Source organism: Chlorocebus sabaeus, chromosome 23 (assembly GCF_047675955.1).
Source record: "Chlorocebus sabaeus isolate Y175 chromosome 23, mChlSab1.0.hap1, whole genome shotgun sequence".
In the NCBI taxonomy this organism is placed as follows: Eukaryota; Metazoa; Chordata; class Mammalia; order Primates; family Cercopithecidae; genus Chlorocebus; species Chlorocebus sabaeus.
The window spans coordinates 13,717,084-13,736,479 of NC_132926.1; the positions used below are offsets into that span (position 1 = coordinate 13,717,084).

Below are 19,396 nucleotides of genomic sequence, written 5' to 3' on the forward strand. Positions count from 1 at the left end.
CGGAGAAGGATTGGGTGAAGGCTTAAAGACCACCAGTCTGGCACTTCCACCGTGCTTTTCTGAGTTATAAAATAAATAGCATTGATTATATGCTTACTCTGCCAGGTACCAACTAGTCAAGTATTATCTCATTTAAATCCCTACATGACCCTATCCAGTAGGTAGGTATTATCCTCATTGAACAGACAGGGAAGCTGAGGCATAGAAATGGACTTGCCCTAGGCCATATCTCCTGATGCTCATTCCTGGATCATCCAAGCCCACCTCCAGTCCTCTTTCCTTCCTGACATTAACATTTCAAGAAGAAAAGGGAATAGAAGCCACTTAGGTTTTTCTCCTCCCTGTCCTAGGAATGGGATTAGGCTTCCACCCAAACCTCAGGACCCCTTCCTGCTTCCACCTCCCCAGCAGCTTTCAGATGCCAAGTTTTACTGGCCTGTGACCCTGACAAAAACAGACTGTTGGGAAAACGGGCTCCTTTGGCATCTCTGAGGAGCCAGTTGGGGGGCGGCAGCCCCTTGGCAATAAAGGTGGGGGCACCCCATGCCAAGCCATGTGTGGGTGTCTTAGAGCTCAAGTTGCAACCAATTAAATATCAAAAGCACTCTGGCCAGAGGCTGCTGTGTGGTCTGGGGAAGAAATCAAGTTCTGGGCTCCCGGTTCTCTTCCCCAGGGAACCCACCTACCCATGTGTCCACCTGCCAAACCAGCTCCATCAAGCTCTGCCTCCTGAAAAGTGAAATTCAAGGCAGAGTTCCTTTTCCTGCCTGGAGTCAGCCAAACCACCCACTCCTGCCGGCTCATGTAGTGCAGAGAAATATGGAGGTGGCCACGGGACCCCAGCCAGGAAACACCCCTCCAGGGCACACAGCCTGGGCTGCCCCACCCAGGCAAGAGATGGGGGTCAGATGAGGGAAGAGCTCCCTGCTTCAGGCAACTGTGTTTCTCCATCTCAGCTGGAGGTTCGAGTGAGCAGAAATATCCCATTTCCGTCTTTAGTTGAAGAGTTTCAGATGAACTGAAAATATTTTTAGAACTTAGAGGAAAAAGAAAGGGGCCCAGATCTACAGGATCAGGGAAATCGGGTGGAAGGTTAAGGCAATGCGCCAGTTACTAGTGATGGGAGAGATCACATGCACTCCTCAAGGAGTAGGGAAACTCTTCTGCATCGGGCCAGCACCTGGCGGGTGAAGGGGAGCGGTGCTTGTCAGGAAGCTCCCTTTTGCTCCCCTCTTCCATTCTAGAGTAATTCCTTAGGGCTTCCATAACAACCACAGACTGGGTGGCTGCAATCACCAGAAATTTACTCTCTCACAGTTCTGAAGGATAGAAGTTCCAAAGCAAGGTGTCAGCAGGGCCGTGCTCCCTCTGAGTCTCTAGGGGAGGGTCCTTGCTTGTCCCTCCCTGGCTTCCGGTGTTCCTGGCAATCTTTGGCATTCCTTGGCTTGTGGCTGCAGCACCCCTCTCTCTGCCTGCATAGTCACCAGTGCTCTCCCTGTGTCTGCCTTCCCATGGCCATCTGCTTTTAGAGACACCTGTTATATTGGATTAGGGGTCCACACTCTTTCAGTAGGACCTCAACTTAACATCACATCTGCAAAGATCCTATTTCCAAATAAGATCACGTTCTGATGTACTCGGGGTTAGGACTTCAACATATCCAATTCAACCCATTAACACATCTGAGTCATCAGCATCACCAGCCTCCTCATACACATGCTTCTCTAATCTTGCTGCATTGCCTGCTCACAAGAACAGCAAAGGCTGGCGGAGCAGGCCACACAGAAGACCAACACAGGAGACGAGGTCTGCTCTCATCCCCACAACCAACTCATGGCTCCCGGAGTCTCCTCGACAGCTTTCCAAGGTTTCTAATGAGGACAGGGAGACATCAGCCTTCTTCCACCCCGTCACTCCTTTAGCAACCTCTCTTTCCTTGACCAGCCACCATATCTCACTGCCAGGCAGCCCTAAGGCTCTGGGGAAGCCAAAGTAACTGGTCTGTAGGAAAACAAACGGGCAACACCATGGTTTAGGACTTTCCGAAACCTAACCTCTGTCTGGCTCTGAAGAAGTAGCCTTTTTCCTGAGTGCCCAGAGTCCCTAACAGGAAAAAGGAATTAGTCATTTTGCTGTACCCCAAAAGCTGAGACCCGAGAGGCCCCTGGCCTTTTGTAGAAAATGTGATATAGTTTTCAGTCACAGAAAGGAGACCAATTAAGGAGGATTCTAGGATCACTGAAATTCACTGCCTGTTAGCTGAGTATAGTTTACTTTTTTTAGCTAAATCCCAAATCAGAGTAATCTCTGGAACCTGAAATTCCAGGTCTGAAGCTGAAGTGCACACTTGTAGATGGAGTGAGAATCCCTGACCAACGGGTTAGGCCAAGGAAGGATCGAGATTCATTGCAGCATTTATTTAATCAAATAGCTGCTCACTCCGGCCCCCACCCCCACCCCTTCCGCACAGCCTTTATTTGTTCTAACTGATCTTGCACGCCCAGTCCTGGGATATGACCAAGATCAGGCAGAGATGCAGGCAATTGAGGCTTTTGTCCAAGAGATGTAATACTGTAGAGGCAAGTGAAGGAAATGCATCTTGCTGGTCCACAGTGTTTGAAGCCAAGTTGACCCGAAGGCCTCACTCTTGGCAGGAGAGGGATCCTCCCACTCTAGCCTTCGTCCCCCAGAAGCTGGAGGGGCTCAGAAGTAGCAGGAATACATGATGGGGAGAAATGGCATCCCTGAGGAACAGTTAAGGAAGTAGGGTGATTTTGTGTAGAACCAAAGCTTGCTAATGGGTTCCGAGCATTTTCTATGTGCTATGTACTCTTCTAAACATTTTGCTTGTATAATCTCATTCAATCTCCACAACCACCCAGGGTCAAGGTCAAGCAGCTAGAATGTATCAACTAGAATTCATCCCCAGGAAACCCGGGTGCAGAGTCTGGGACCTTGGCCATTATGTTCTGCCCACCCCCTGACCCTGAGATAGAAGGGCTGCCGTCGAGTAAAAAAAATCACTTAAAGGAGGATGTGTATTATGCTGTCTCTACCTGCAAAAGCGATTGTGCCTCAGAAGAACTGAAGGAAGGGCGGTTTGGAGGACAGCTGGAAGAATTTAAGCCATATCCAGGAAACCACTTCCAGCTGGGGGAGTGATGACACCGGCCTTGTCGGCGGACAGTAGCCCTGGAGCGAGGCAGCCAGCATGGGCCAGGGGAGACAGAACATTGCCTAGAGATGGGGTTGGATGAAATGAGCTTTTAGGCTCCTCAGCGTCTTCCTGCTCAGGGCCCCAAGGTCTCATGTGTCCAAAGTGCTTTCTCAGACCTTCATCTGAAGGAGAAACTAATTGTATTTCCCACCCGGTCTTCCTCTCTGCCACTCCAACCCCTCTCTCCCTCACCCCTGACTCCCCTGTTCCTCACCCCACACATCCCAAAGCTGCTCCTGCCCTCTGGGTTTTGAGGGGCAGCGGTGTGAGATCAACCCAGACGACTGTGAGGACAATGACTGCGAAAACAATGCCACCTGCGTGGATGGGATCAACAACTACGTGTGTGTCTGCCCGCCTAACTACACGGGTAAGGATCTCATGATTGCGTGTATGGCTGGGTGGAGGGGTGTCGCTAGAATACCATTTTCTTAACTTCTTCCAGGGACTCTCCTCCTCTCTGCCTGAGGACAGAGACTAGGACCCCAAGACCGTGCTATGCCAGGAGGGGCTCCCCAAAGGCCTGTTTGCTTCTCCGTCTCCTCCACCACCAGCCACCAGCAAATCACTCCTCCTTCCCACTTGAAACAGAGTCCCAGGCTCTTTAGCTGCTGTTCATCTCATTGCTGGCCTTTCCCTCCTTTAGGGCCCCTGTAGACCCAGTGGTGTTTGAGGCTGGCAGAGAGGTGCTTGCATTGTGTTTATGCTTCCTTCAGGTCTAGTCAACCATCTCTTGAAATCCACATTTTCCAGGCACTCAGCTGGGAGCTAGGGATACAAAAATGACCAAGACAGAGTTCCTTCTCATAAGAAGTTTATAGTCTGGTGGACAGAGGCGTGGATTCATTAGAAAGAGAACATAACATCTACAAGCCCTGGGGGTGTGGGATCACAGAGGAGAAACCTAACGCAGCCAGAGAATCCAGGAAGGCTCCCACAAGAGATCATTCCTCAGGAAGATCTTTCCACCCACCCATGCCCCAAACACAGTACCTTTATTTTCCTACATTAATAGCCCCTAAATAGGGCAGTTAAATATATCATTAGATTGTGAAGCAAAATGCTACCAATTTTGGTGCAAACACAGCCCGCTTTGTTATGAGATCAACCAAAAGTAGCATATCCCAGACTGGAATTGCATGAATTTGAGGAAAAGTCCCCATGAGACAAGAAGTTTGGGAAGTACTGCATATAATAATAACCTTCTTCTTGGTGTACCATGATACAAATTAGCATATTAGAGGTTCTGAAAATTCCTGCTTTAAAGAAAGCTGTTTGTTTGTTTAACCCAGCAGTTCCCAAACGTATTTGATCTCAGAGCTTTCCCCTTACCCCACCCTTGAACACTATTCCCAGCCCAGAGATCTTGTGTTGCAAGAAGCACTTTTAGGAAATACCAGCCTAAGGCAAGGAGAAAATGAAGAGGGGGAAGCTCAGGGACTCCCATGCCCTGGACTACTGGAACTAGGCTTTTATGTCAGGAGTAAAGTGGGTGGTGGGAAGCTGTGGAAGATGAATAGAAGCATCCCTAAAGATGGCAGAGAAGGAAGCCAAATGGCTCCCATTATCCCTCATAGCCCATACCTTTATCAAGCCTCCAGCCCAACAGACACTATCCCCAAGCACGCACACTCTTGAAACTGCAGGAACGTACCACCACCAATTGAGAAAACCACTTGCTGTAATAATCCTGGGCTTCCTAGGACCCCAGACAAGCTTCTGTGCTGGAAGAGTGTATGGAAATCTGCTGTGGGGACCGGGTGTGGTGGCTCACACCTGTAATCCCAGCACTTTGGGAGGCCAAGGCAGGCAGATCACCTGAGATCAGGCGTTTGAGACCAGCCTGGCCAACATGGTGAAACCCCAGCTCTACTAAAAATACAAAAATTAGCTGGGCATGGTGGTGGACACCTGTAATCCCAGCTACTTGGGAAGCTGAGGCAGGAGAATCTCTTGAATCCAGGAGGCAGAATTGCTGTGAGCTGAGATCCTGCCACTGCACTCCTGCCTGGGAGACAGAACAAAACTGTCTCAAAAAAGAAAAGAAAAGAAAAGAAAAGAAAACTGCTGAGGGGTTACCTCCCCTTCCGTCTTTCATCTTCTGAGAGTGGAATTGTAGCCAAGAGTTGCATTAGCAACAGGCAACACTTACTGTGCACCTACTGTATACAGACTACTAAATTAGCCACTTAGAGAGACCAAGAAGTCTAAGGTATGCCCTCAGCCACAGGGGCTTCTGGTCCATGAGAAGAATCACTGTATAGAGTCATTGGTCAAGAAGAATCAGCTTAGTGCCGGAAGAGAGATGACAGAAATCCCAGTAGTGAAAATGGAGACGGCAGTGGGGCTCTAACAAAGGCTTCGTGGCAGGGGAGGGGCTTGAACTGAATTTCGAGCAGGCAGATGGGCAGCAGGAGGACACTGAGGAGGCATTGATGAAGTGGTTTCCTGCCTCAGTTGAGGCCTACCTGGTGTCTGCTGTTGACCAGGGTGCACTGCTGATTTGTTGCACTTTGGTCCTGACAGTGAGTGCTTGTATAATCTCATTTAATGTCCACAACTGCCAACGTCAAGGTCAAGCAGCTAGGAAGTGTCAACCAGAATTCATTCCCAGGAAACCCAGGTACAGAATGAGGCTTGGTGGTTTGCTCTGTCCCGGAAAATGTGCAAGTCCCACACAGACGCTTGTCTGCTTCTCTGGGTCTCTCCAGATGACAAGGAAGAAAGAGGAGGCTTCTCAGGAACACAGTGCCCTCTGTGCTTTTGAGAGGCTGAAGGCAAAATTTGGAGAGGGAGGCGTTCAGTGCTCCCTCCCAGGACATGGTTGGAGTCAGCCTGTCCCCCCCACAGCAAAGAACAGACTTAGGGGCTGTCTGTTATTCATTACCCTGCAGCCAGCCCTCTCGACCTACCTGCCTACACCCTGGGAGCAGGAGCCCGCCCTGCTCCCACTCCACTCCTGGAGAGAATGTTCATGGTTAGACCTTTCCCTCTCTTAGATCATTCTCCATCTGGCTTGACCAAGTGGAATTTGAGGAAACCCAAAACTCAGATCTTAAAAGCTGGTGTTGCTTGGGAGCTGCTGTTCTGCCTTACCACCCTCCCCCACATTCCTAAAACACATTTTCAGGTGGTGTAAGCTTTTCGGGGCTTATCTGCAAGGGCCATCCCTGGGTATTTATGATCCATTAGGTATTTTGTAGCACTGCAGACTTCAAAGGCAATGTGTCTAGAGACCAGAACTTCAAATTCCTTTCATATTCCTTCCCTGAAAAATCCAAGGGGCTTACTTATCTATAACAGGTGAACTGGGCTGCTAAGCCTTGTCTGTGTCTCTAAAGCCTCCTCTGACCTCCTGGGGGAGGCTATGGGTCCCCCTGGTGCTTCCACAAAGTTTGCCCTTCTGTTCACACCTACAAGTCTGTGTTGTAATTGCCTGCTTATTTGTAGACCTTCCCAAATAAGCTGTGGGTAGGACAGGACCTGGCCACTGTTGTGTCCCCAGCACCTGGCACAGGGCCTGCCACACAGGAGGTGCTCAGTAAATAAGTGTGGAATGAATAAAACAAATGAATAAGCATGGCCCAAAGTCAGGACCAGGCATCCTGTGCTCTCAGCTGCACCTGCCCCTGCCCTTGAAAGATCAAGTAAAACAGCCAAATGGTGATGCTAGGACAGTGTTACTAGGACAGTGTCCAGGCGGACACCTGGAATCTTCCCATGGTCACTGCCAAAGAAACCAAGGCAGAGGTGCAGGAGGATACACAAGGAGTGAGAAGGCAGGACTCCTGACGTCCATGCCCACCTGACCGGGGGCTAGATGAGTCTGATCTTCTGGCCAGGATATCCCCCCCAATACTCTGATCTTCTGGCCAGGGTATGCCTACCCTGCCTGAGGCCTGAGCTATCTCCCCCATCCGTGCCAGGTGAGCTCTGCGACGAGGTGATCGACCACTGTGTGCCTGAGCTGAACCTCTGTCAGCATGAGGCCAAGTGCATCCCCCTGGACAAAGGATTCAGGTAAGACCTGGCTTCGTGCCCCCAGCACAGAGTCCATGAAAACTCTGCCTCTAACAGTCTAGGTTTTAGGCAGTCTCTGGTCTCTCTGCATGCTCTCTCTCTCTCTGTCATGTGCCTCTCTGTGTCTCTGATTCAGCCATGATCTAATTCTCTCAGTCTCTGTTTCCCTATGCGTGCCTCTGTCTTTCTGTGGGCGTCTCTAAGTCTCTGTAGATAGACAGGTAGGTAGGGAGAGAGAGAGACAGACAGAGAAAGATCCACTCTTTCTCTTCCCTGCACCTTCTTCCTTGCCTCTCCTCTCCCACCAACTTCCCAGTGCTCTCAGCATATCCCTCCTTTCCAGAGCTAAAGAAGTAGAGCAATTCCACTGGGGAAGCAGAGTCTAAAGCGTATTTGGTCACCTTCTCCATGTGCGGCCTTCACAGTATGCTGCCCCTCCAGTCTGCAGCAAGTTTTTCAGCTTATGCACCTGTTGCAGGGGAAGGGGACAGGAGCACTGTGGTCCAGCAGCATGGCCACTGGCGGAGCTGTCTCCATGGCAAGCAGCAGAGCCAATAGGAGCCAGGGGAGCATGTGAGCGGCCCTCAGGGTGGATGGAGAGGCTGCCTCAGGAGAAAGCCATCCAGCTCTTGAGGCTGAGGATCCAATGGCACCCCTGGGAAATCCCTCCCAGGCCCTGTACTCACCTCTTCCTTTCACCTTCCTTCATGAAAACTTTTGCCACTGCCTCTTCTGGAGAAGATCATGAGACCTTTGAGACTGGGGGTTTTCTGACATCAAGAGGGAGATCCCAGAACTCTGTGGCCAAAAACATTCTTCCCGACCCCAGTCCTGCCTTCTGCACACAGCTGCCTCCTTCTTCTCCCCAGCAATCTCTAACACCAGAGGGAAGCCACTAGCACCAAGGAGTCAGGGTTTTGGAAAACAGTCAGTCCAAGGCAACTGGAGAGACCCCAGGATGTTCCCTTAGCAGACCCCATAAATGACCTTACAGAGCCTCCCCTAGGGATGAGGGCCCTGGGCCCAGAGCTCCATGCCTGTGCTGACAAGTCTTTAAGGAGAATGCCCACCAGTGGCATCTCCAGCCTCTGGGGGGCAGAAGCTCATGCTCTAGGTCTCAATGGGTCCAGGAGCTGTCATCACCCAGAGTCTGTCCTGTTCTCAGTCACAGGGCAGAGAGTTCTCAGACTCTGGGAGTGTTTGCAACTATGAGTCTAAACAGTAAAACTTAGGACTTCAGGGAACCCCAAGATCTCAGAAAGTCCAATCACAGAATCTTAGAAATTTAGAATTAGAGAATCTCTGAAACTTGAACTTGTAAGCTCTTAGAATCTTAGAATCTAAGAAGCAGGAGTTCTAGTTGTTGCTCCCCAGCCCACCCATCAGACCACAGATCTTGATTGTGTGCAATGTAGTGGAGATTGGAAGATGGTTTTAATTCCTGTCCTCAAGGCCCTTGCCATGGACCTAGGAGAGGAAGATTTGACACTGAGTAAATATTTAGGAAAGAAGAAAGTTCTAGGCCCCACGATTCGGGCTGTGTTGCTGGGGTTCTAAGGAAGGAAGAGCCTGCTGGAGGAGAGAAGCAGCCCCACCCCTTTAGGAACGGAATGTGGGTGACCCTTGAGGGTGGGTGGAATTTGGATGGGTTGAAAGAAGGAAGGATGACCCCACTGGGGAAAGAAGAAGCGAGTAAGTAAGGGTGAGAGGCAGACATGAGCATGTCTTTTCTTATGTCTCCCTTTTCTATTTTCACATCACAAGCCTAGAGCTCATCACCAGGGAAAATGCCAAGAGGCTCTGGTTTTGCTCAGTGAGACCAAATGAAGCTTCAGCCCTTCCATGTGTCTACCCCATTCCTACCTACCTCATCTGCCCTGTGCCCCGTCAGATATGCCAGGGGGACTTTTAGGCGGTCGAGTTACCTGAGTACAAGGGTGAGAGATGCCTCACAGGACCTCCCCGTCTACTTCCACCCCCAGATTTGACTTCAGTTTACTGCTGATCTTTAACCAAGTATGGGATACTGTGAGGGGACAGGGAAGAATGAAGGGGTAAGGGGTGGGAAGAGATGTGTAAATGCAAATGTGAACCCAAAGCAGAGCAGGCCAGACTGGCAAGCAGCGTGCTTTGGGCATGCCCGGGAAGGGGCAGGGAATGAGGATCTGCCCATGGAGAGGAGATAAATTGCCTCTTGGTTGAGTGGACAGCAAGCTCAGAGGACACAGGCTTGCACCAGCGCTGGTCAGAAGTGGTCTAGGGGTTACCCTGGTCAACATGGTGAAACCCCGTCTCTACTGAAAATACAAATATTAGCCAGGTGTGGTGGCGCACACCTGTAATCCCAGCTACTCAGGAGGCTGAGGCAGGAGAATCGCTTGAACCCAGGAAGCAGGGGTTGCAGTGAGCGGAGATCGCACCACTGCACTCCAGCGTGGGTGACAGAGCAAGACTCTGTCTCAAAAAAAAAAAAAAGACATGGTCAAGGGTGCAGGTGTGGGGTTGGAGTGCTGGAGAGCTAACACTGCCCGGTTTTTATGATCCCCAGAACTTATTCCTAGAAACCTCTATTGTAACCAAAGTCCCTTGAGTTCTAGGACAATATAGGAAAGAACGAAATCAGTCTAGCTTTCATAATCTTGAGATATTGTATTTATATGTGACGTCATTATCTTGAGAAGGTCTACAGGCCAGCTCAATAATGTTAGGTTTTCATTAAAATGTGTTTAAATCAAAAATTCTTCCAGTGCAACATTTTATCATTTTATCTCCCTTATCTCCCATCACCAAACAGCTCATATCCTGTGGCAGCCTATAGGGATATTAGCCAAAGAGATACACAGTCAGGGTGACCTTTGCCCAAGTGTGAAGATGTTTATCCTTGGAGTTCTCCTTGTACGTTCCCTCCCTCAATGAGATCTCAATGAAGGGCAGATACTACCTGTCCATAATACTGAAAATAACAATAGCCAAAAGAAAGATCACAATGACTAGCATGTACTGCTAACTTCTTATTTGTCAGGCAAGGTGTATTATCCGACATCCAACAATCTTAGAACGTAGAAACTCATTCACATTTTATGAGGCTCACTGGAGTGACATAAGCCACCTTTGCACACACATATAAAGGGATGGAGCTGTGAATCAGTCTGGGCCTGACTGATTTCTCAGCTAAATCCAGAGACTCCAGATGTCCTGGAACCAAGGACAGCACTCGGTTACTCCCCCTTGTGCAGAATCAATAGACCCAACACATATTAAAATACATAAACTTTACACTTTAACTGGAAGAAAGATAAAGGCAAGCATTTGAGAACAACAGGGAATGCAGGTTATAGCACCAGCTGCCTCTGTTTAGTTGATGGAGAAATATTATATAGGTCCTTGCTACCAGAGATTCTTGAACCAGCAGGATCAGCATCACATGGGCATTTGTTAGGAATGCTAGTTCCCAGGCCCCACCCAGACTCCCTGAATTGGAAGACACATTTTAACAAGATCCCTGGGTGTTTTGTATGCTCATTAAAGTTTGAGACTTGCTGGTATGGAGAGGGCTGCAGCATTTTAAAAGAAGAAGGAGGTTAACACATTTGCCTCCAGACCTCCACTGCTTAGTCTGAGAGTGAGAATAGCTTCCCTAATTCCTAATAAAGACCTCACCAGTAGCCTCGAAGTCCAGGCTTAAAATACTGGATTTTATGCTGTAAGTATTGGCCAGCTATCGTTGCCTTGGAGAAAGTCAAATAGCTTAAGTTGCTCTAAGACTACTTTTTAGAATTCAGGAGACACACGGATGCCTACCTGGGCCAAGTTTGACACAGTAGCAGAAGTATACATGGTGCTATATTGAGCACATGCCCCTCGAAGGCATTCTCCATGTGTTTCCTTAAAAGACTCTGGTTGAACATGTAAGTTTGTACTTCTAGTGCAGCAATAGGTTACGTATTTCAAATTTGCCAGTCAAGTAAAGATGAATTGGTCAGATCTTAGCGGATTTCAATTTTTGAGCCTAGGCCCGTAAGTCCTCAGTTTCTGGCACTTGTTCCAGTCAAGGACACGTCACCCGCTCTGTGTCTTACCTACCTATGAACCTACAGCCTGCGTCATGCTCTGCCAACCCCAACGATGCTCTGCCAACCCCAAAGCCAATGGGGTCGCCACATGTGGATTCCACACCACTTCTATCCATTCCTAAAGAGGAGAGGGAGGACGAGGATGAGGGAGGACCATCCCTTTGCCCTGATTCTCCAATGGGGCTGCTTTTCAGATAGCCTAAGAGTTCAGAGAGCTCGCTCCCTCCGCCCTCACCTCCCAGAGAGCTCGCTCCCTCTGCTCTCACCTCCCTGCCTGTGTCGCCTCCTTCTGCCATGCCGCCGCCACCTCTGACTTGGATAGGTTGTGGCTATTGTTTTTACTCTGCCCACTAGAATTCAGCTGTTGGGCCCACAAAGGTACACAGGCTTTGCAGAAGGCAGAAGCCCCAGTAATCATTTGCTTATATGTGCCTGTGGGTGCACCTAAGCCTCTGTGACTCAGCCCCTCGGTGCCTTCGGGTGTGTTTCTATGGTGGGATTTCGGATGAATGTTGCCCGAATGTTGCCCCAGACAGAGGAGCCCAGAGATACATGTTTCTGGCCCACACTCAAGCAGACCAGGTTTTAGCCAAGGTGGCTTCCTCTGGCCAGGTTTTAAACCTTGTCTAGAAGGGGCGATAATGGAGTTGCTGACGCACCACTCTTTTAGGAAGGGCCAGATTGGTGTGCAGGGCCTGGGGTGGGTGGAGCAGGTGTTCCCATCCTCTTGCCCAGGTAATATGAGCCACTTATTAAGGCAGAAGAGATTTTTGCCTTTCTCATCCTGGTCTGAATCTCAGAGTGCAAACAGTATCATATCATCTTCTACATGTCATGTTGAATATTTACTTAATGTTTAATGCACTACACAAAGCATATCATATCATTTTTAAAGCAACCATAAAAGGTGGAGTTATTTATCAATTGCATTTAAAGATGAAGAAATTGAAACACAGAGAGGTAATGAGTGACTGATCCACTTAGAACAGTTTCTGACACGCAAGTGTGAACTAAGTATTATCACTTGATGGGGGGTATGGGGATCCTCAGGGAAGTGCCTGCAGTGCTCTCTGCCCTCTGGTTCCTTCCTTACGATGGAGTATGGTAGACCCTCCCTTACAGGGTCCTGGGAGGCCTCAATGAGAACTCAGAGAAAGGGGCATACCACAGTGCCTGACCCAAAGGAAGGACCAAACTGAACATCAGTTTCATGTAGGAAGTGGCAGATCCAAGCCAAAAGCTGGATGAGTCCACCCCTGTGTTCCTCACCCTGGCTCTGGAATATAAGACTCACCCCACCATGAATGGAACAAAGGCCATGGGCCACCAGGGAAACCTGCTGTGGGGCCAGGCTTTGCAGATCCCAAAGGAACTTAGGTAGATAGAAGAGATGGGGAGCAGTCATCTGCTGAGGGTGGCTGGAGAGTGACTGCCTGGAAGCTGGCCCTGCCTTGAGGAACAGCCTTGCCTCTGCCTGTGTTCCAGGTGCGAGTGTGTCCCTGGCTACAGCGGGAAGCTCTGTGAGACAGACAATGATGACTGTGTGGCCCACAAGTGCCGCCATGGGGCCCAGTGCATGGACACAATCAATGGCTACACATGCACCTGCCCCCAGGGCTTCAGGTAAGGCAGCAGGGCACCTCAGGAAAGAGACAGCCTGGGCCAGGTGGCAGGGGCTGGGGCTGACTGGCTAAGGTGGCCAGGGTGGAGACTCAGGCCCAGGTGGCCGTAGCCCTGGTTCTGGGTGATGCCTTTATTCCCCTGACACCTTTGCAGTCCTTACATGTCCACATGAGGGAAATAGAGCAGGTATTGGTGATCCCACATTGTAGATGGGAGAAGAGCTACTTGTGGCAACTCCACATGAAAGCCGGGCTTAGGTTCAGCTCATGTAATGTCTGTCATGCTTGGGTAGGATTCCAACTAATGGAAGATGCCACCAACTTTCGAAGCCCAGCTTACAGGGTGGAGGTAGCCACATGGCCATACTGACCAGAATCTTCTTTCTAGGCTGGAGAATAAACATGATGGTTCCTCAGTGGTAACCTCTATTCTACTTCTGTTGCTATGAATTTGGCTACTCTAGATGCTTTATCTAAATGGCCACACACAGCATTTGTCCTTTATCGGGCTTATTTCACTTAGTATATCATGTTCTCAAGATTCATCCATGCTGTCGGGTATGTCAGAATTCCCTTTGTTTTTACTGCTGAACAATGTTCCATTGGACGGATGAGCCACATTTTGTTTGTCCATTCATCTTTCCAAGGGTGGGAATGTGCTCTTTTAAGAAATCACCCCCAGGCAATTCTGATGACACTGAAATTTAGGGACCTCTACTCTAGTCCAACTCCATGATTTTATTTCTTGGAGCCAGAGTCTTGCTCTGTTCCGCAGGCTGAACTCGCACTCCTGTGCTTGAGCGATCTGCCCCTGTAACTGGGATTACAGGCTCATGCCACCATGGCTACCCCAACTCTCTTAAAAATGGGAAATGTGGGACTTAGAGAAGGAAAAGATCTTGCCCCGGTTAGTGGCAGGGCTGGAAGTAGCCCCTAGAACTAGTGTTATTTCCCATCTCACTCTACCTCTCTGCTCAAGGTTCTTTGGCCTGAGTAACTGTGATTGTCTCCTCTTGGCCATTCTCCTATCTCCCTCCGCATTCTCTCCCGCCTTCCAGTGGACCCTTCTGCGAGCACCCGCCACCCATGGTCCTGCTGCAGACCAGCCCGTGCGACCAATATGAGTGCCAGAACGGGGCCCAGTGCATCGTGGTGCAGCAGGAGCCCACCTGCCGCTGCCCACCAGGCTTCGCCGGCCCCAGATGCGAGAAGCTTATCACCGTCAACTTCGTGGGCAAGGACTCCTATGTGGAACTGGCCTCTGCCAAGGTCCGACCTCAGGCCAACATCTCCCTACAGGTGTGTCCCACCCTGCCCTGCCCTTGGAAGGACCTCAACATGTCCCCAAGCTCTGATTTGTTCAGAAAATTGCTGGAATGCCCCATCTTAGCAGTAAAGCACCATCAGGGACAACACTCAGCTTGAAGACACCTGGACCAACTCATCCAGAGAGTTCTATAGATAACTCCTGACCAGCTCTTGCTGCAAACTGCAGCCCCCACTTCCAGCCTCATTCACTCAATCCTCCAGAAAATATGCATTCAAATATTGTACGCCAGACGCTGTGCTGCGGAATTGGGATTCAGTTCAAGACAGACAAAACCCCTTGTCTGAGGCCCATCCACTAATCCAAGAATCTCATTCCGGGTGACTGGCTATGAGTGCAACTTCTGAAACCAGCAATTTTCAGCCTTGGCAATACTTTAGAATCACCTCGAGAACTTCTTAAATTATCTTCAGCCAGGTGTGGTGGTTCACGCCTGTAATCCCAACACTTGGGGAGGCTGAGGCAGGTGGATCACTTGAGGTCAGGAGTTCGAGACCAACCTGGTCAACATGGTGAAACCCAGTCCTACTAAAAATACAAAAATTAGCAGGGCGTGGTGGTGCATGCCTGTAACCCCAGATATTGGGAGGCTGAGACATGAGAATCACTTGAACCTGGGAGGCAGAGGTTGCAGTAAGCCAAGGTCATGCCACTGCACTCCAGCCTGGGCAACAGGGCAGGACTCTGTCTCAAAAAATAAATAAATAAATAAATAAATAAATAAATAAATAATAAAATTATATTTGCCTGGGCCACATCCGCAAGTTCTGGGGTGAAGTCGAGACACTGGAATTTTTTTTTTTTTTTTAATTCCCCAGATGACTATTAGCATAGTGCCTGGTTCCTAGCAAACACTGAATTAATTATCATTGTTAGCATTTTCTTTATAACTCTTATTAGCCAGGCGCAGTGGCTCACGCCTGTAATCCCAGTGCTTTGGGAGGCCAAGGCAGGTGAATCACTTTAGGTTGGGAGTTCAAGACCAGCCTGGTCAACATGGTGAAATCCCGTCTCTACTAAAAATACAAAAATTAGCAGGGTATGGTGGTATGCACCTGTAGTCCCAGCTACTCAGGAGACTGAGGCACTAGAAATGCTTGAACCCAGGAAGCAGAGACTGCAGTGAGCCAAGACTGTGCCATTGCACTCTAGCCTGGGCCAAGATTCCGCCTCAAAAACAAAAACAACAACAACAAAAAGAGCCTTATTATTCTACTTTATACAGAGAAACTAAAGAAGGGCCTAAACTTGGGCGGGATCACGTTATGCAACAGAGGGAGAGGGCAGATTAGAGTTCGGGCCTCCTGACATACATAAATATATGAACATAGTGGTGCACAGTAGGCACTCAGTAAAAATGTGTTGAACTGGTTTGTTCAGTCAGCACTTGCTGAGGTGTAAGTCGAGGCCTTACCTTCTGGGGATTTACTGACTAGACGGAGGAGGAAAGATGCACGTGAATTTAGATGCAGCACAGATTCAGAAGCTGCTGCCTGGAAGAGGGCTCTGTGAGATGGGCAGGGGAGGTTCAGTCTCAGGTAAGCCCTTACTAACACACCCTGGCTGCTTTCTCCAGGTGGCCACTGACAAGGACAACGGCATCCTTCTCTACAAAGGAGACAATGACCCCCTGGCACTGGAGCTGTACCAGGGTCACGTGCGGCTGGTCTATGACAGCCTGAGTTCCCCTCCAACCACAGTGTACAGGTAAGGGCCTCTCTCCTTCCTGACCCACTGTGTGTTCCCCCATATCCTTCTGCCTCTGGGCCTGCAACTCAGAAGGGGGATTCAGGAGAACTTGGGTGTCCCTTCTCCCCGCCCCTACCATGCACATGCGCGCACACACACTTCCTCCTCGCCGAGTGGCGGGTGGGAGGGAGAAAGGCGTGTCGGAGGAAGAGGCAGAGGAAGGCAGGCCCGCGGAGGAGAGGTGACACCTCATCACCATAAGATAAACAGGCAGCTAGCTACTGTGCGGGAGTGCGCACTGCAGTGGGGACAAGGCTGCTTAATGAGGTGCCCTTTTCGAAATGTCATCTTAATCTTTCATTAGTTTAAGAAAGACAACAGGGGACAATTAGCATGCAACTCAAGGGGAAGAAACTCAAGGGCACTGAGGGAGCAGGGCCACCCCTTAGGTGACTTTCAAACCGTTCTGAAGGGCAGCTTTTCCTAAACTTCAGCCTCTCCAGCAGCCACCCTGGCTTGTGTGTGACAGGTGTAGCAGCTGGACTTTCACCTCAGATGCTGCCTTACAGCAACTTGCGACTGCTCACTTTTTTTTTTTTTTTTTTTTTTTGAGATGGAGTCTTGTTCTCTTGCCCAGGCTGGAGTGCAACGGAGCAATCTCGGCTCACTGCAACCTCTGTCTCCCAGATTCAAGTGATTCTCCTGCCTCAGCCTCCCTAGTAACTAGAATTAATTACAGATTCATGCCACTATGCCTGGCTAATTTTTCTATTTTTAGTAGAGATGGGTTTTCACCATGTTGGCCAGGCTGCTCTTGAACTCCTGACCTCAGGTGATCCACCCACCTCAGCCTCCCAAAGTGCTGGGATTACAGGTGTGAGCCACTGCACCCAGCCAACCACTCACTTTTTGCATATAGCTGCTCCTTCAGGAATGATCATCTGGGGAATCACAGATATGCTAGTTGGATATGTTAAATACTAAATATTACAATAAAAATTATTTTAGTTATATTTTTATAATAGTTATAAGAATGACTACTAAAAGTTAAAAATGTCTGTGTTACACCTAAAATCATGTCAAACTACCAGTAGAAGGAGAGCCAAATCTTAGGGAAGACACAGTACAAAAGAGAGGCCACACTGTCCCGTCAGAGGCAAGAGCACATTTCACAGGGATTGGTGAAGAGCAGCAACTTTCAGACTTTTTTTTTCCCTGCTAACTAAATCTTTTCTTCCATTAAAATCTTATGTTGAACTTAAGAATCATACATACTTAGAAGCAAAACCACCCTGCAGGGTTGAAGCAAAGATCCCCCTCCACACACGCTGTTGTCAAGGCCCCTGATAAATGATCCAACAAACCCAATTTGAAAGCCATTGGTTAAAACCAGTGGTTCTCAAAGTGTGGTCCCCGAGGCAGCAGCACCAGCATCACCTGCAGACATGATAGAAATACAGACTTTCAGACTCTACCCCAGAACTACTGAATCCAAAACCCTAGGGCTTGGCCCCAACACACCTGTGCTTCAGAGAACCTTCCAGGTGATTCTAATGCACACGTCTAAGAAACACCAGTTTCCACAGGAAATCTTCCTGCAGAAGGAGCGGTCTGAGTTGGGCCTCGAAGAAAGGGAAGAACTTGTGAGAGCAGAGAGAACAGGTGGACGAGCCATGCCGGGAGGTCGGCAAAGACAGACGAGGGGCAAGGAAAAGAGTGTTGACCAGAGCAGGAGGCTCCCGGTGGAAGGTGGATAAAGACCAGGCAGGTTAGGACAGTTGGGCACAGTGGACACCAGAAGAAAGAGCTCACCCTAGTGGTCTCCCTAGAGCCTGGACCGCCTAATCTGTGTCCCTGGAGCCATGGGTCCTGGCCAAGTGGCGAGGACAGAGAGCCAAAGAGGCAGGGCCAGGGCAGCCTGTGAAGCATTTGCTATCGCATGAATCCAGATGTGAACAAGTGATTCAGCCTCTTTGTGCCTCAGTTTACCCCCCTCCCCCTTCCCATTTGTAATGTGAGCAATAGCAGGATATACCTCGTAGGGCAGTCACTGAGGGTTGAAATAACACTGGAGGAAGTGCTTGGCAAATTAAGCCTTTACACAGACATGTCGAGGACAGAAGGTTAAAGCCAGGTTTCCAGAAGCAGCTGAGCCCTGCCCTGAGCTGGGGGCCCTCCCAAGCAGAGCCCAGCCTTTGCCCTCTGCTAACGTTAGCCGTCAGGGCTGGTGATTTGGTAAAGGGCTGGTGTGGCTGGTAGGAGTGTCGCAGCACTGTGCTGAGTTATGAAATGGAAGGTCAGAGAGTTGCTGTCCAGAAGCTGCTGTCAGGGAGCCGTGAGTTGGAGCAGGTAGGTGGCCCTGGAGAGACACCAGGCTCTGTCTTAGCCGTGGGGAAACCCAGCTAAGGATGCCCTGGCACTCCTGGCCTAGATCTTCATGCTGAGCCTGTAACAGATCTTTAGTATCCTTCATTCAGTTTACAATCCTCAGGGGCCTAAGGCTCTAGCAATTCCATATTAAAATGGTTTTGCTTCCGAACATTTTCCCTGAGGCAGCCCTGTTTCTGTTCCCAGTAGTACACTCTCACTCATTCCACATCTGTCAGGCCCCACGTTTGGGCCAGACCCTGGGCTAGGTAAAGTGCAGGGGCCACAGAGCTAAACACACACAGTCCAGGGAGGAAGACACACATATCAACAAGCAGTGGCTGCACAGCAGAATCAGCTCATGCTCACTGGAGACCCTGGGGTCATGCTACAGGAACACCAAGGATGAAGCAAAGATTTTTTTGTTTTTTGGGTTTTTTTGGAGACAGTGTCTCACTGTGTCACCCAGGTTGGAGTGCAGTGGCATGATCACAGCTCCCTGCAACCTCCACCTCCCAGCCTCAAGTGATCCTCCTCCCTCAGCCTCCTGAGTAGCTGGGACTACAGGTGTGCATCACAACATGTAATTTTGGTTTTTTTTTCTGGAAGAGACAGGGTTTTGTCATGTTGCTCAGGCTGGTCTTGAACTCCTGGGCTGAAGCAGTCTGCCCGCCTTGGCCTCCCAAAGTGCTGGGATTACAGACGTGAGCCACTGTGCCCACCAGGAACAAATATTTTTGTTTGGAGGACCTGGGAGGAGGAGGTGGTGTTTGAGCTGAGACATGACCTGTGCCTCAAAAGCATTTTCTCAGGCTGAGCAGCAAGGAAGCCCTGGGGAGGAGGAGGCCCCATCAGCCTGCATGGAAGTCACATGGGAGGGCTCGGGTTAATGGAGGGCACAGGCTGAGCTGACCAGCAGCTGAGGGGACCAGGAGGCCAGTTCAGTCACAAAAAATGAGATCTCTTCCTCAGCATCAGTGCAATAACCTCTAGCCACCCAGGAAGGCCACCTTGGCCTCAGGGCCAGAGCCAGGGAGCCCAACCAAAGCTGTTCTAATCAGGGGAGTTGGCAGCTTTTGGC

The 19,396-nt window shown here is 49.7% G+C and overlaps 1 protein-coding gene across 1 annotated transcript in view; it reads left to right on the forward strand.

Moving 5' to 3' along the window:
- Positions 1-19,396, forward strand: part of SLIT3 (slit guidance ligand 3) — a 637,958-nt gene that overhangs the window by 599,034 nt on the left and 19,528 nt on the right. The window contains exons 28-32 of the mRNA XM_008015258.3: positions 3,448-3,587; positions 7,144-7,237; positions 12,796-12,933; positions 13,991-14,231; positions 15,836-15,966. Of these exons, the coding sequence (XP_008013449.3) occupies positions 3,448-3,587; positions 7,144-7,237; positions 12,796-12,933; positions 13,991-14,231; positions 15,836-15,966 (744 nt within the window). The remainder of the gene's footprint in view (positions 1-3,447; positions 3,588-7,143; positions 7,238-12,795; positions 12,934-13,990; positions 14,232-15,835; positions 15,967-19,396) is intronic.